The following is a 16729-nucleotide window of genomic DNA, read 5'->3' on the forward strand; positions in this document are numbered from 1 at the left end:
AGTCCAGCAGCCAGGCTGGCACTAACGCTTTGAAAAACACCTCCTGCTGCTGTGGAAAGCCACGTTTTGGAGGATGCCTCTGGAAAAATCAGCTCCCTGTTTGGGCAGGTGATATTTGTCCTGTACTAGAAAATACCAGCAACGAGACAAATGATAACAGAAGCTGCTGGAGGTTACTGAGTGTGACTGCAGAGTTGTATGAAGCCTTGGACACAAGCATGATATCCTGCACTGGTGGATGTGTTAAAACCTATATAAGTATTAGGGTGAAGTAGGAAGCTGCAGAAATGGAGGGACAGGCCAAGGGGAATCACAGAATCCCAAGGGTTGGAAGGGACCTCAAAAGACCATCTAGTCCAACCCCCCCGCAAGAGCAGGGTAACCTACAGTACATCACACAGGAACCTGTCCAGGCGGGCCTTGAATATCTCCAGTGTAGGAGACTCCACAACCCCCCTGGGCAACCTGTTCCAGTGCTCTGTCACTCTTACAGTAAAGAAGTTCTTCCTGATGTTAACGTGGAACTTCCTATGTTCCAGTTTGAACCTGCCCGAGGGGAGACTGAGCTGAGCTCTCAGGCAGAAGCTCTTCCCTGTGAGGGTGCTGAGGCGCTGGCACAGGGTGCCCAGAGGAGCTGTGGCTGCCCCATCCCTGGCAGTGCTCAAGGCCGGGTTGGACACAGGGGCTTGGAGCAAGCTGCTCCAGTGGAAGGGGTCCCTGCCCGTGGCAGGGGTTGGGGCTGGAGGAGCTTTAAGGTCCCTTCAACCCAAACCAGGCTGGGGTTCTGAGATAGGATATGACAGAAAAACCTGACAAACCCAGTCAGTTCTGACAATGACACCACTGTGAAGCATTCAGACGCATCGCTCTCACACACAGGCAGCTTCACGTCAGTTTTCAACAGGTCCTAAAGCTCGCTTTGGCTTGTGATTTACCAGGAAGTCGGTGAAAAGCAGACACCGAGATGAACACACACCAGAACAAAAGAAACGGCAACACCCGCCCCCACGGCTCCCTGTTCACGGTAACTTTTACCAAGCACTTCCATAAAACCTCATTTTTGGCCCAAAACAACACAAAGACACCCGGGAAGAGCTCGCACTTCAACGGAGCGCTTGAAGAGTGGGGGAAACAGAAGAAACCCGGTTCCCTGCTCCCAGCCCCATTCCCTGCTCCCAGCCCCATTCCCTGCTCCCAGCCCCATTCCCTGCTCCCGGACCCCGCTCCCCAGCCCCCGAACCGCTCTCGAACGCGAGGGAACATTAACTTCCCGGCCGCGGCCGCTCCCAGCGACACTGAAGGCACCCACGGAGAAGCAAACAAAAGCCACCAAGAAACCGGACCCCCTCGGAAGGGCCTCGGCAGCGCCCGGGGCAGCCGCGCTGGAGCTGGACGCGCCTCGGCCCCGAACTGAGGGCAGCGCCTGAGCCCCGCCGGCGCTTCCGATCCCGGGCCGAGCCCCGCCTCACCTTCTCCTCCACGCAGCTGACGATGATGGAGGGGTACTTGCGGCTGAGCCAGCGGAAGAACGCCGGCACCCCCATGGCGGCCGGCACCCGCCGCGGCCCTCGCGAACGGCGGGCAGCGCTTCCGGGGGCGCAGGGCGGCGCGGAGCACCACGGGAGCGCGCGGCCGCCATCTTAGGGGCGGGGCTGAGGTTGTGGTGGCCGCGGCGGGGGGGCGGAGCTGTGGGGTCGAGCTCGCCCTGCCTGAGGCGCCGGGGCCTGGGCGGGTGTGCGGGGCTCGGAGCTGCCGGGCGGGCCGGTGACCGAGGCAGCCCCTCAGCCCTGCGCTCGGGTGTGCTCTGTGTGAAAGCGGACAACTCTCCCTCCATCTTTAGCTCAGTGCCCGCACAGACTTCGCCGTTGCGGAGGGGATTTGGGCCCAAAGATGGCGGCAGCGGCTGCGGGCACGGCCGCTCTGCAGCGCGCTCGGGGCTGCGGCCGGTTACGGCGCGGCGCCCGGGCAGGGGAGGCTCTGGAGGAGGCCGTTTCCCCCCGGGGGCTGTGCGGAGCAGGGTCAGAGGGGTCTCGGGTGCTGGCAGGAGGGTGGAAGAGCAGCAGGAGCTGAGGGGACGTTGCCAGAAGCGGCTCGAGTGACTTGTGGCAGTCCCAAGAAGCAGCACGAAGAGCCCCGTCCCGTCGCTGTGCCCGTTGCATAAGCAAATACCATTAAGTAAGTCGGCAGTTCGGCGACGTTGAAATGGAATTAAACCTTCCTGTATTAAAGGGGATTAAAAGGAGGGAGACTGCGTGCTCCGCTGTGTCCTGTTGCTGCGCAGCGGCTCCGTGAGGAGGGCAGGGACGGGGGCGAGGACACGGGGAAGCAGCCTGGGAGCCATTAACAAAAATAACAGAGTCTGAGCAGCGCTTATGGAGTCACTGCTGCTGCTCGGGGAGGGGAGAGGGACCTTGGTACCTGGCTAATGCGCTGTCGAACAAATTAACCCCATAGTGTAGCGCTCATTATTCTTATCCTCACTTAGCTGTTGTTAAGCCATTTTCTGTTGTCACTCCTCTTAATAAAATCTGTGACTTGAATAAATTTCCCCAGCAACTTTGTATTGGCACCACATCTGCGGTATCAGCTAAAGATTGGCCTTTATCTGTTCCTTACAAAACGTACCCCGATTGAAGCTGCCTATTGTAATGCTTCCCCTCCTGGAATTTCGTGTGGAGTAAGGCAGATTAGCATTAACATTTTGTTTGTATTGATGGGCAATCAGTTGTTCTTCTGATAATGCTCAAGAAAACAGAAGACAGAGGCGCTGGCAAATGCAAATGAAATGTGATCATCTTATCTCATAATTACTTGGGTAAACAAGCGCTGCAAAATGAAGACTGTGACAAACATCTCGCAAAGTCAATCAATGTTTTGTTAAAACCCCCAAAACAACAACAAAACAAGAGCCGAAGCCTTGCGAATATCCCGAAGCAAACTTTGTTGTCAGCAGGTGTAGGGGCGCAGGAGCCGCAGCTTTGCCGCACAACTGCGTGGATGTGACACGCGAGTAAAGGACGTGGCACCGAGTGCCTGCGCACAGCGGGAACGCGGGGAGGCTTTTCCTGGCAGGATTTCCCGTAGGTGAGTGGCGTGCTGATGTCAATCTGTGGAGGCTCTATTGATTACAGCCCCCCTGTCCATCACCATCATCTGTCATCAGCTGCGGGCTGCCAGGCTGACAGCTGTGAAGGAGCAGAGGAAAGTTGACTGGCAGAATGTTTTGCATCTAATGAGGCTGTGCACAATACGAGTATAATAAATAGTGCTCTGGAGGAACTCGGCTATCGCTTGAACACCGGCACAGAGATAGGGCCTTCATAGAGGCTCCCAGAGCCATCTGTCAACTGTCAGGAGCTGCGTGCCTCTGCCTGAGCTGGACTGAGGGAATGGAAGGCGCCACAGACTGGTGATGGGTGCCTGGTATCATGCACGGAGATATAAAGCAGGCTGACATCAAGAACCCGGGATCACTCGGGAAGAGCTTAAACCTACAAAGCGCTGTGGATTTGATGCAGTGTTACTGACTGGCGTGGGCTGCCGAGACTCCTTCCAGATGAACCTTGGTCTGGCATTCACTGCAAAGTCACGTAGAGCAGTCTGTCTGTGGCATGGGGCACTGGTGAGCTTGCGTTCAGCAGATGGCTGGGGCCAGCAGGAACAAATTACTGCAGCTTAGGGATGATCTGGAGAACACAGCAAGGAGCCATGACCCGGGCACCAGCCCACGGGTGCTGGGTTCAGCCTGTGGTTCTGGTACAGGGCTCCTGGATGATGCTGAGCCCACAGTGCATGAAGAAAAACAAGCCTCCAGCACCCTGCTAGGAGAAGCCTCTCAACCTACACTAGGAGCAGCAGCATGACAAGGTGCTAGCCCTTCCCTGGTCCTGTTGCCATCTCATGATGAAATTTGTTCTCAAGTGTGACAATTTGCAGGATAGTCCTGTGGTTCCCCTCCTCATGGTAACCAAGTGCTGACAGAGGCTGGCCATCACAATGAAATGTTGGGAGCTCTGCCATCCACTTGGCACATGGGAATTATTGCTTTGGGAGGCAGGAGACCTCCCATGGTCCTGATGGGCTGCCTTCTCTCCTCCTACTCTCCGTGCACCTCCTATCCCTTAACCAGTGTGCCCATCATACGGGGCAGTGGTCCCACAGGACATGGGGTGGTGACGGCTGGGAAAGGCAGGGGCATCTGTGCTGGTGTTCTGGCTGAGGCCGTATCAGCAGCCAGGGAAGCATCACAGGAGCCTTAATCCAAAATAGCCTGTGGTTGAACAGGCACAGAAACCCCAGCACAGTGGGGGAGGACATGAAAGCCTCCAGTGGAGTCCAGCTGTCCCACATGACGTCAGCCCTGTCCTATGCTCACCCAGCGCCATCCCTCGGGCAGCTCATTTTCCAGTTGTTGGAACACTCGACACTGCACCACTGCCTGAGACCCGGGAGACCCAGCGAGCCCGCAGCCAGCTGTGCTCAGGGTTTTCACTTTCCAGCCTTCCCCGAGCCTTTGTTTCACATTCTGGAGCTACACACTCTTCTTATTAAACTGAATATTGTTACCATTGAAGAACTGCTTTTGATGGCCGGGGTGCAGAGGTTGGTGCCTGTGTGCAGAGATGCAGCACTGCTGTAATTGAGGTCCTGCCTTGTGCTTTTGAACTTCCCATAATTATGAACAGATTTATTTTTTTTTAAATATGTCCTCTGGTTTCTCCCTTCGAAAGAAAATCTCATGTTTAATGAACTTAATTTTAGATAAAAGGAATTAAAGGAGGGAAATTAAAAATGCATGAAGCTCCCAGAGCCATCCCATTCCTGTGATGTCCATGCAGCAGCGCCAGCATGGATTGTACAAAGCAAGCGCAAGCAGAAAAGCACTGGGGCTCACCACATGTAAATGCTGCTGTTCCAAAATGTGCTGAATTCAAAATGTACATTTTATGCTTTTCTTCTTCTTGATCTGTTGCAGAAGATAAAGATCAAACATGCCAGCCCACCCTGCGCAGCATATGTATGCATACCCAGAATGCTTGCTGGCCTTTTGGAAACCACATCTAGCTCTGCAGGCAGAACTATAGAGTTCATACAGGCATTGGAAGAGGATGGTCTCATGTTCATGTGCAACAAGGCCAGTGGCCAGGCCCATGGATGAAGTGCCAGAACGGAAACAAGACCCACCTGGTCATTAAATAACCGCTCTAAGTTCCACGGCACCCAGCTTCCTGCCTGAGGGGAGGTTGTTTAGAGCTCCAGCCCACTGAGGTGCTCGTGCTCATCCTCAGACAAGCACTGTGCTGGTGTCTCACAGCAGGTGGACGTCTTTGACATCCTCATTTCTTCCCCCAAACCAACAGAGCAGAGAAAGGCTCAGTTTCATGGGGCACGAGTGCTGTGAGATCAGGGAAACACTCAGCACTAAAGAGAAAACACACAGAGGAGTCCAGCTATAGAACCAAGGAATCTTTATTCTGTACTTACATTTTCTGTGACTGTGCAGGGAGGAGCTGCACTTCAGGCAGCAGCACGCTCCATCTGTACAAGATGATTCTGCTTATTTCGTCCGCAAAGTGAGCAGGGGGATCTTAATCATAGAAGTCATCAAACTCATCTGCCTCTGTGCTGTGGGCTTGGGGGCGCAGAGCAGCCTCGAGCTCAGAGCTGCTCTCGTCAGATTCGCCCCAGAAGGCTGAGGGTGAGGAGAAAGAGAACCAAGTTATCAAATCTTTTCCTGTTTATGTCATTTGTATCACAGACATGATCATTTTGCAGCTCTCCCGAGGCAGCTGCACAGCACGGCTTAGACAAGGGGTGTTCTGAAGTGCACAAGATTGAGGTGGTTTCTGATACAGCGTGATGCGGGTACATTGTGTCTCCAGAAGGGAGCTGCTGTGGCCAGACAGCGGCTCATTCAGAGGCCCCACTTCATTGTCCCTCAAGGTACCTTGAGAGAACATTTCCACTCCAAGCAATTTACTTGCCCAGCTGCTGCCTCAATTACAGCTTTGTCCATTATGTGCCACTTTCTGCCCTACTTGACCCCGCAGTGAAGTCACAATCGGACCATGACATCACAGAGTTGGCATCAAAACAGCAATGACATCACAAGTGACATCACCACTTTGGGACAGAATCAAATACAGGCAAGATCTGGGTTCAGGGAACTGCCTGGCTCCAACAAACACCTCTGGGAATTAGCAAACAACTTCACTGGAATGAAACATGATCACATTGAAATGTGGCATGTCCAAGAGCTTCCTCAAGATGTAAATTCGTTTGATCTGTGGATAAAAATCAAGTGAAAAGCACGTGGGGAAGCACAAGCCAAGGCCCCATTGGCTCACAGCACTGTGCTGTCTGCCTGCTCCTGACTGCTTTTGTGGGGCTGCTGTTTGTGCAAGGTCAATGTGATAGACATGATGCCCCAAATGTGGCACAGGAGAGCAGGAGGGAGGGAGGCTGTCACACCTCACACAGACATGTCAGCTCATGTTTGACTGAGGCACTGTTAATGCCTTCAGTGCTTCTGATGGCACCAGCTCTATGAACACCTTATCTCCAAGTGCAGCAGCTGCATCTTTCATCCTGTATCCCCGGCCCCCCAGCCAGCAGGTCTGCGCTCCCCTGGGAACATCAGAGCTGTGCTCTGGGCTCACTCCTGTGCTGAACGCTAGGGAAGGGGCTCAGCGTGCTGAAAGGCTCTAAACAACATGAAACTTCTCAGCTGAGAAGGTCTGGGGGTGAGAGAGGCTTTCAAATGGCACCAAAGCACCATCGCATACAGCACCCTTAAAGCAGCTCAGGCACCAGAGCTCTAAGTCCCTGTTCTGTACCAGTCAGGACTGCATAGTGCTGAATGCTGCCAGCACCAGCTTCACTGACAGGGCTCCACCTGAGGTGACTTCAGCCACCCATGGTCCTTACAGTGGTTAAAGAGAAAACTGAAATGCAGCGGGAATGAAAACACATGGGATCCAGCCACCAGTGTAATAGAAAGGCCACCTGTGTGTGGACAAAAATTCTTCCAGATGCAGGCTCCTTTGTGCACCCACCTGCTGCAGCCCTGCAGCCAGTCATGCTGCTGCCCACCCCTTCTGCAACCCCTGGTTTCAAAGGGAAGACAATAAAACATCAGGTTTTTCCTTCCCAGTTTTGCTTCTACCTACTTGCTGTTCACTACTGTTTAAACCCTGCAGCAAAGGTCATAACTGCTTCCAGACTATATGCAGTACGAAACACGTCCTCTCTGGTCCAGGCTTTGTCACTGTCAGCTATTTGCTGACTCCCGCGTTGAGACAGGGAAATTCCACACTGCCCCACCTCCTTACACCCTGTTTTATACAGTCCCACAGTGCTGTTCTTGGGAGATCTTCTACAACATAAAATACACTTAGAAAGACCTATCGATTTTCAGTAGTGTAACGTCTGTTTCTTACCTTTGGATTTTATAGCAGCTACCATTCCCTTCCTGGTTTCAGCTCTGTAAAAGAGAAAGAGATTTCAAATCATCAGCACAAGGTCATGATGGTAAAAGAATATAAGTTACTATAAAACCCCAAACAACTGCAAAATGGTTTAAAAAGTACCAGCGACCACTTTTTAATAACTATTTTAACAAAGGTTTCTTCACCTTTCTGTCTTTTAAAAGGTGGAGAAATTAACATGCAGCAGAGCCCCTGGTCCAGATGTTCAGGCAGCATGAACTGGAGTCATCCCCTGGTCACGGCGTGGGTTTACACCAGCAGTGAGTTAAGGCTACAAAGGCTCAGAGCCCTGTCGGTCTTTTGCAGCCTTTCAGATAATGCAAAGTAAGTAAAGAAAACCCCCAAACAAAAATAAAAGCACCCCCCACTGATGCTCACTGAACTTCCTTATTCCCGTCCTGCCAGCCTGCTCCTCCAGCCCAGTGCCTGGGTTCCCATAGCATCATCCCGTCCCTATGTAAATGTGCGCTCTCCCCACTGCCTTTGATCTACCTTGATGTATATGCAGTTGCGATTCTGTTCTGTTAAATGCCTGCTCTTGTGTCTAGAGCATCACAGGCCCTTTTGAATCCCTCAAACAAGCTGGAATCATTTTGATCTTTTGTGTGTGGCGTGCGTATTGTGTTGGTGCTGTGAAATAATCACACAGGGCAATGATGTAGGAGAATTAACTGTTACATTAACAATCCTGCAAGAAGCTCAGAAATAAAGCTTCAGCTGATTTTGATAAAGGGAGATCAAATGGGCGATATTTGTGACATTACAGCCCCAACTAGTGAAATATAAGCAAGTGTCAAGCTGCAGTTTGAAGCCGTTGCCACAGTCAAACCAGGACTCAATCAGCTGTCAAAAAAATCTAATGCAATTTGCTGCATTTCAGTTAAAGAAATGGCAATGCTACAGAACGGCTTCAAGTGCGGACTTCAGATATTCTAACTACTGTTGTGGAGGCATTTGTGAAGGAGATATGGAAAAGAAAGCAGAGATGATTCACTGCTTGTCTTGTACCACGGGATTCACAAGGATTTGGGACTGCAGCTGGAAAACTGAGCTTAAAGTCGGGGGGGAGTTTCATTACATTACAGCTACCTGTGTTACACGGACTTGGCCTTTTAAATTGAAGGGGGCTCATACTCCTTTCTACAAGCTGTGAATGCAGACACACAGAACTTCCTCTTTGCAGGTACACAACAATTCACAGAAATAGATATTAAACATAGCCAAGCTTCAACCAAGATACCAAAGTGAGGCTTAGGAACTAGCAACAAGTATCAGCACTAGTAGAATAGTAACAGTGACATAACTAATTGTTAACTTGTTATTCAAGTAAAAAACGTTATTACGTTTACCTGACATTCTGTTAGCACACCATCCAAACACCTGCCTGTCCCATTCCCAGTCAAACCCTGCACTGTGTTACACTTCAGCTTCCTCAAATACGTTTACTCAATGGTATTTCCGGCACATATTTTAAGTCAGAGCCTTTGGGCTGAGTCCTGCAATCCACTGAACACCCTGAACTCCTGCTCACTGTGGTGGTTTCCTGACCCTCAGCATTTCCCAGGAGATGCTCCGTGCATCCCAGGCTAAGCCCATAAAAATGTGCTCAAGAGGCTGCAAGTCTGGTGGCTGCAGTTTCCCCCTGGTTATAGGGTTAGAAACCCCTTGTATTGCTGAGCTACCAACGGAGAGGTGGCTCCTGTGGCAGACTGCACATGAACATTTCATCTTTGGGTCGTTCGGTAACACAGGATCCAGCAGCAACCGCTCCCACTGCTGCATCTCCCCTGGCTCGAGGGGAAGCGTGGCAGGGTTCGTGTTCAACCACACCAGGGGGTCCCCAGAGGCGATTGCTTTGCTGCACTTCTCTCTTTGGTTCAACCCCAGATTAAACACAAGAGGGTTGGTCGTTCCAGCCCAGAGCCTCTGCTGTGCCCAGGACATCACTCATGGCATGGAACCACCAGTGGAGGACTGCCTGTGTCCCGGGCAGCTTGGTCCTTCCACAGACAGCTCAAAGCACTGTGAGGTGCTCCAGGGCTGGCCAAAGGCCAGAGGTCTGATGGAGAAGTTGCAATGGACAAGAACCACTGTGGCTGTAGGAAAATCTGGAAACCCTTCCTATTCCACCCCAGCTTCCCATGAGGAGAAGGGTCAATGCTGAGAGGAGAGGAAGGAAGACAGATGTTTGTATTCTACCCAAACCCATCCATGGGCTAATCTACTGGATGTAGAATGGGATTCACCCCCAGAACAGCACAGAGCTGTAGTGCTGCACCAGGAGCTGGGTGTTGGTGTGACATAGCAGCCTATAAAGAGAGATGGGAACATGGTGTCAGCAAAGGCCTGGAACAAAGCTGTCAAGCACAGAGAAACACGCAGGGAGGTATGGAAAATGGAACTAGGACATCAGAAATGCCACATTGGAAATCCCAGCTCTGCCAAGCCAAGCCTGGAAAATGCTGCAAGACAGCTTTCTAACAGGGAATACGTACATTCTTGAGCTACATCTGAGGTGTTAGTCAAGGCTGGTAAGATGCAAGGAGACCTCTACCTTGCAAAGCATTTGTATTCAGCAATCGGCAAACTCAATCATGGAGTTATCATCTGGGATCCTGAGCACACAATAACCACACAGACCTCCACGGAGAAATTTAGGAGTATAAATGAAGTAAGGCCAGTTGCACTGCCTCCACTAATCCCCCGTCGTGACCCTTCCATATCCATTTACACATTCGCTTCTTCCCTAAAATAATTCCAAACTGAATCCAGGCTCTAACAAAGAAAAAACCCCAAACCAGTTTAACTTCAAAGGGCCTTTTAATCTCTCCTTTACTCTGATGAAACAGGCTTTTTGTATTGAAGATGCTGCAACAATAAGAAATGAAAAAGCTCTGAGGAAATATTTCTCCCTCTGTAAAGAAAATTAATATTAAGAGGAAGAAGCCAGACCAACAATAGGCAAGTTAATAGAGGTGCCTCGCTGGCAACAGCAGAAATGCTTCCTTTAGCTGAGTACCTTTTTGCTAAAGCACCTGTTGAACCGCACGTTTTGGTGTCAAGTGAAAAAAAAGCCACCTCAATGCCAAGGAGAAAAATACAAGAAATAAGACACAAAGAAAACCACGCAAACACCACGGGGAAAACCCAACCAAGCCAACCCAACACACGCCGCACCCAGGGAAAAACCACCACCGAAACGCCAGGCCTTGGCAGAAACCCAACCAAACAAAGCTCAGCTGCCTCGGGGGCACCAGTGCTCCTGCTGGGGTTGGACGCCTCCATCCTGCGCTCACATACCTGAGATGCAAACCAAACTGAGCATTCCTTCTGCACAGGGTGGTGTTCATCAACCCTCGGCGAGGTAAGAGATGAATCACAGAATCCCAAGGGTTGGAAGGGACCTCAAAAGATCATCTAGTCCAACCCCCCCGCAAGAGCAGGGTAACCTACAGTACATCACACAGGAACCTGTCCAGGCGGGCCTTGAATAGCTCCAACGTAGGAGACTCCACAACCCCCCAGGCAACCTGTTCCAATGCTCTGTCACTCTCTCCCCAGCAGCACGTGAGGGTGAGGAGCTGCTGATCCAGCTCCAAAAAGCATTTTCTGGTCTGCTCAGCAGCAGTGCCTCCGATGCGACACTGACCGAGGTGCTCACACACCATCCTCCAGCTCCAGCAGAAGCCCAACAGCTCTGCCATTTCCTGCTCACCATTTACTAGAAGTTGAGCATCACAGAAGTATTCCCCACACTGGAAGTTCAGTATAAAGTAAAAAATCCACTACTCACACCAGAATTAAAGTTGCAATACTGAGGTTAAGTAATTACACTGCAAATAAGAGGACTTTTAGGCCACAAAGATCTGTACTGAGCTATATTTAAGAGCATTCTCTGTTTAGATACGCCACACTGAGGAAAAAAACAACCCATTCACACCTAGAGGAACCTCTGACACAAAGGCTGAATCACAGCACCGGGATGAAACTGTTGGAAGAGCACAGGGCATCACCACAGAGATAAACATTGTGTCCTCTGTAAAACAGGGCCCGTGTATTTACATGGATAACCATTCCTGTAAACCATTCCCCACCATATTCATGGAGCATCACCACTTCCACGCTGCTGTTCCTGCAACAGCTGGATGTTAAGATTTAGGTAACAAAGCTTAAGGAAACAGCTGTACCATCAGGAAAAACGCGCTTGAATTTACAGTCGCTTCTCACAGAAGTGATTCGGCAGCTGGAAGTACAACGGGAGGCTAAAACAACGGGAGGATAAAACAACGAGGCTAAAACAACGGGATGGGGCTGGTTTGTGGGGGCAGCCGGGGAACATCCCGCGCCACCTCCCCCGGGGTTCCTGGTAAAGCTCCTGACCGCTCCCGGCTCCAAACCTTGGGAATCTCTCGCCAAAGCAGCCAGGCAGGGCTAGCGCCGGCTCGGAGGGGGGATGCGCAGAGCCGGAGTGCCCCCCGATGGCCACAGCCGCCTCGGCACAGGGAGCAGCGGCAGCGGCCCGTGTTCAGCATCGCCCCCGAGGGTAATTAAGAGGATGAATTATTATCTGCCAACTTTTATTTGCATGTCATTACGTCTGTGTTTGGTGACGGCGGCTTTCGACTCCAAAGCAGCCTTCAGAGACCAGCCCGGATTACTGCCACAGGGCAGATTAATCAAAGTTGAAACATACTTCGCACCGTGTTTGCGTCCTGACGCATGACGGCGGTTCCGTGGGCCGCGGCTGATAATGCACCTTTAATCTCCAGATTATTCCGAAAGGAGACAGCGCAAATAAGGCAAAGCAACACAAACTGCTCCCATCAAAACCTCCGTGTTACCCAGAAAACCAGTGACCTCCTCTGGATGCAGGCAGCGCTCCGGCCGCGGGATGCCACACACAGCGCCTGCCGCCCAGACAGGCCGCCTGACTTCTGATACCCTTTCCCCCAAGGAACTGCATAATTTATCACGCTCTTTGGTGGTGCAAAACACAAACTCTGCAAACCAAAGCGGCACCTTTGTGCGTGAAAATATTCCCTTCATAATGTAAATGAAGGCAGGAAAAAGTAGTTTTGTAGCTAAACGTGGGGCAGGACAGTATTTGCGGGAGAAGAGGAAGCTCTGGCATGCACCTCCGAACAAAAGGGAACAAGTGGTCTTTACTCGGAGAGCAGCTTCCTATTAAGACTCACTCCTTCGTACATTATGCCTTTCATCCCCACTCAACCACAAAATGATTTTGCTGTAGGAAATACAATGGCAGAAAAAGATTTACATTGAAAGAATCTTTAATAATAAACTGTTGCAGATCTGCCTACTTCCCCGTGATTTATAATACAATAAACATCGGATTCTATTAAGTCTCATGCACTGAAGACACGCACTGAAAAACCGAATATGAAAGCCCTCAATTCTTCCCTTCTCCAGCCCCATAATAGTGAAATGAGCATGTATAAATGTGCTAAGAGTATCTCTTTGCATCTTTTATAGCTTGTGTGTATCAATCTGTAAAGCTTATTAAGAAAGTCATTGCTATGCAAAGCAGCACCCAATCTCTTTCTCTTGCTTTTCAACAGAGCGCAGTGTTTAGCCAATAGGACCGGTCCCCGGCCCCTCATTCAGCATTCATAACATGCAACATTTGCACAATGTATCTCTCAAAGGCTGCTGAATAGAAAGCCTTAATACTCATGTAAACAACTGCAAACCAATTACTTAATGAATCAGGCCCACACATAATGAGGTGCCAGACAAAGAGCTATAAATGCATTTTTGCGCCCGAGCCTCTGCTTTAAAGTAAAATCCCTCAGCTGTAGTTTGGGCTTAACTGGCACATCATAATTATTGTCTGGGGGACATCAGAGGAAGCCATTTCTCCTCGCTGGGTCCGGCGGGGTCTCCCCCGAGGTCACTCATCAGCTCAGTGACAAAACGGAGCAAAGAAGAGTTTCTGGCAGCTCCGCGGCGGTGCTGCGCGGCGACGGCCACTCTCAAGTAGTGGGTTTCGAGACCACTTGTCACAGCAATAAAGCCCAGAAGTGACTGCACTAAGTGGAGCGCTTAAATGCGAGCGCCGCAGAAACCTCCCGGTGCAGCAGGCGGCCGCCCTGCCCGGTCCTCCTCGCCCCCACCACCTTCACTGCTTCCCTCCCCGCAGAGTGGGTGCCAAGACTCCCAAAGGAAAGGCTGCTGCTAAACTTCCCCTCTGGAAGGCTGCAGTGTTGGCCATTCATTTGGAAAAGCCAACTGTAAAGAGATTTATCTCCTTAAAGCAGCAGCATCATGTATCAGCGCACGAGGAGTGCTGCTTCTCACACTGAACAGTGTGAAATGATAGGGCAGAAATGTTTTATAATCTATCGCAAGTAAGAATCTGAAACAGTAAAAACATTTACTCCATCTGAACAGCATCCGAGCTGCAGGAGTCACCAAGTGCATCATTAGTGAGCAGTGCAGCAGCCGCAGGGACAAAGCTGGGAGACTTTCTCCTTTTAATACAGAAACAGTTCATTTTAAATTCGACAGATTTTATTGAGGGATCCTGGCAGAAAGCTCCTCAGGGCCTGATCATTTAGTGAATGATTAATGTTCAGCATTTAAAAACTCATCTATAGGAGCAGCCCTGCATTCACAGTTGCATCATTTGGAACATCATTTTCAAACAAAGCTCAAGGAAACTCCAAAATGAAGGAAAAAAAATAAAAAGGAAAAAAAAATAAAAAGGAAAAAGAAAAAAAGGAAAAAAGACAGCATTTGGATACAGGGCTGTAAGAACAGATCCCACACAAGAGCAGGAATGTCATTCATCAACACCGTGTCCCAGCTTGTGTTTACTGCACTTGGGGAGTGACAGAAACCCTGTGATTTTCACACAACTGCACAACCACACTTACAAAACTGAACCGACCTCATTGATACCAGCATTAAAAACAAGCTACTGAAAGGGGTGTACAAACAGGAGCTCTAATTTCATCAAAAAGCTTTAAAGGCTCTTCCCCAGTGCTGGTATTAGCAGTTTCAGACCAGGAGCCACGCAGCAGCAGCACTCGTCGGGCTGTTCTAACACGAGCAGATAAGCATCTAAAGCCCAGCCAGTATTTCATGAGCTGCCCGTGTTCTATCCCATTTTCTGCTGCTTTTTGACCACTAATTTGATTGCTGCTGTTTGATTCCCGTTACATGCCAATGAAGAACACAAGGAACATGAAACAGAACTGCCCAGAGACCCAAGGGAACGGCTGCATTTTAACACACACATGCAAACCAGCTTCCAACAAAAACCAAGGGAGAGAAAAAGAACAAACTGTGCCCTTTAGGTACATGTGAGGCCATTAATTAAACACACTCGATTTGAAAGCAAGAAAATAATACAACTAAGCCAGCATTAAATGTAAAGCCCCCAAATCCATGGGAAGCGTTATCCAGTTACAGCGAGTTCCCGTCTCGGGTCCGCGGAGGAGAAACCCACCACTTTATTTCCTGAAGACTTTCTGTTCTCTGTCTGCCCCTCTCCTGACAACTCCCATTGTCTGGCCCCTGAGCAGCCCTGCTGAAAGCAGCTGGACTGGCTCGTTTGTGGTTCACTGAGATGTCAATTGAGTCTGAGAATGGGAAAACAACAGCTGCAAAACAAGCCTTGGCTCTGGCACAAATATTTGCTGAGGTGCACCCAAGTTGAAGACGTGTCAGTAAATACACACAAATACAACCTTAACCCGGGCTCAAGTGAAGAAATCGAGTAACCAGAGCTTCAGTCCTTTGCTGTCGCTGTTTCTCATTGTGAGAAGCATTTAAATGCTGCAGGATTTCACAACTTTACCTTGACAAGGGAGGACTTGGGCTCGACGAAGGACTCGTTTCCGACTGCGTTTCGTGGCTCTCTCGTGCTTTAGAACCGTTACCACCACCATCCCAACCTGTTGGGTAAAAACACCAAACCTGAGTGTTCCGCTAAGGCTGGCTGGGCCGTAGAGCAGCCTGCAGCCACCGCAGCAACACTCCCGCTTCCCAGTAGATTCCTGGAATGGTTTGACAACAAAATCCAGGGAAGAGCACGTGCCACACAGCTACAGTACCTGCCTCAAGGCTGTTTGCTCTTAAGTGGAAATCAGTTAAACCCACAGGAAACAAGACCCCCTTCACTAGCGATTAATTCCCTGATGATGATTCCTTGTGAACAGTGACATTTTTACATGGTTTACCTCATTTTGGAAGAAAGAGCAAACACGGAGTCTCTACAGAGCTAAATGGCAACTTTCTGCAAAACTGAAAGGATGCTCTTTTTACTCTTTTTAATCCCCGAGTTCTCATCATTTCAGTTAACCAGGAGGCGAGGCTGTTTTCATTCTCCTTCCCCTTACACACGGACTATTTGGGATGGTTACAGCTCTTGGCTGTAATTGAATTTTGCAAGGTAGCTTGACTAGATCAGTATTTTCAACCATTCTCTTGAATTAGAGCTGTGTTTGGGAGACACAAATCTTGGGGGGTTTCTGACTTACACAGCCAAAGCCCCAACTATTCCACAATCTTTTATCCACGCTTCCCTTTCTTTCCTTCCCCTCCGCTCTGGATCTCATTCTGTAGAGACTGATTTAAAAAGAAGAGGTAAATGAATTCATTCACTGGGGTCGTACAATTGCTCATCTTTGTGCTCATTTCCAAAGGACACGATGCTCAAGCACAAATCCCGCTTTAAAAGGCTACTTTGCATGTATATACGTACAGCAGTGAAATTACAAACAAGCCCCGATTGTCACCAACTTTGCTCCATCCCAGCAGCATTCAGTATTTCTGTGCATCTCGGACACTGCTTGTCACTGGTGAGGAGCCGCTGCAGAGGATCACACCGCTCTGCGCCTGGGTGTCAGCAGCACCAATCCTGCACGTCTGAGCGGAGCAGGAGGTGGCAGAGCTCAGGTACTGGTGCTGCACTGGCAGCAATGTGCTGCCTGGGGGACAAAGTCCGGCTGCTTCCCAGGAATACGTGGGGAAAAAGGGAATCAAGGACAGGAGGGAAACAATGAGAAAAGGGGGAAAAGGGAACCACCCCCGGCCTTCCCCATGATGTACACATGCAGGGGAGCAAAGACCTGTGGGGATCACAGAGGGTGTACTGGGTGCAAGACAAAGCAAAGTGGGCTCGCGCTGAGACCACTGACTACAGGGGACTGGATATTAACACTTGTTTGTACATTGCTTTGGGGAAGTGAAAAAGCCAATTTAGCCTCATGAAGTCA

General features: G+C 50.1%; 2 protein-coding genes and 1 long non-coding RNA gene across 4 annotated transcripts in view; 1 reads left to right on the forward strand and 2 right to left on the reverse strand.

Annotated features, from left to right (window-relative positions):
• The window catches only part of XRN2 (5'-3' exoribonuclease 2), a 50985-nt gene extending 49373 nt beyond the window's left edge, over positions 1 to 1612 (reverse strand). The window contains exon 1 of the mRNA XM_065682572.1: positions 1470 to 1612. Coding sequence (XP_065538644.1) covers positions 1470 to 1544 — 75 coding nt within the window. The 5' untranslated portion in view covers positions 1545 to 1612. The remainder of the gene's footprint in view (positions 1 to 1469) is intronic.
• Positions 950 to 8084, forward strand: LOC136015929 (uncharacterized). Its single transcript, XR_010613415.1, has 2 exons — positions 950 to 2175; positions 7652 to 8084. It is a non-coding gene; the product is annotated as an uncharacterized LOC136015929 (long non-coding RNA).
• Positions 5452 to 16729, reverse strand: part of KIZ (kizuna centrosomal protein) — a 47137-nt gene continuing 35859 nt past the window's right edge. The window contains exons 12-14 of one of the 2 annotated variants that reach the window (XM_065682575.1): positions 15310 to 15406; positions 7440 to 7483; positions 5452 to 5692 (exon numbers count right to left, since the gene is read on the reverse strand). In XM_065682575.1, coding sequence (XP_065538647.1) covers positions 5589 to 5692; positions 7440 to 7483; positions 15310 to 15406 — 245 coding nt within the window. In that variant the 3' untranslated portion in view covers positions 5452 to 5588. The remainder of the gene's footprint in view (positions 5693 to 7439; positions 7484 to 15309; positions 15407 to 16729) is intronic. The other variant, XM_065682576.1, reaches the window with a different exon arrangement.

This window comes from Lathamus discolor, chromosome 5, assembly GCF_037157495.1.
Source record: "Lathamus discolor isolate bLatDis1 chromosome 5, bLatDis1.hap1, whole genome shotgun sequence".
In the NCBI taxonomy this organism is placed as follows: Eukaryota; Metazoa; Chordata; class Aves; order Psittaciformes; family Psittacidae; genus Lathamus; species Lathamus discolor.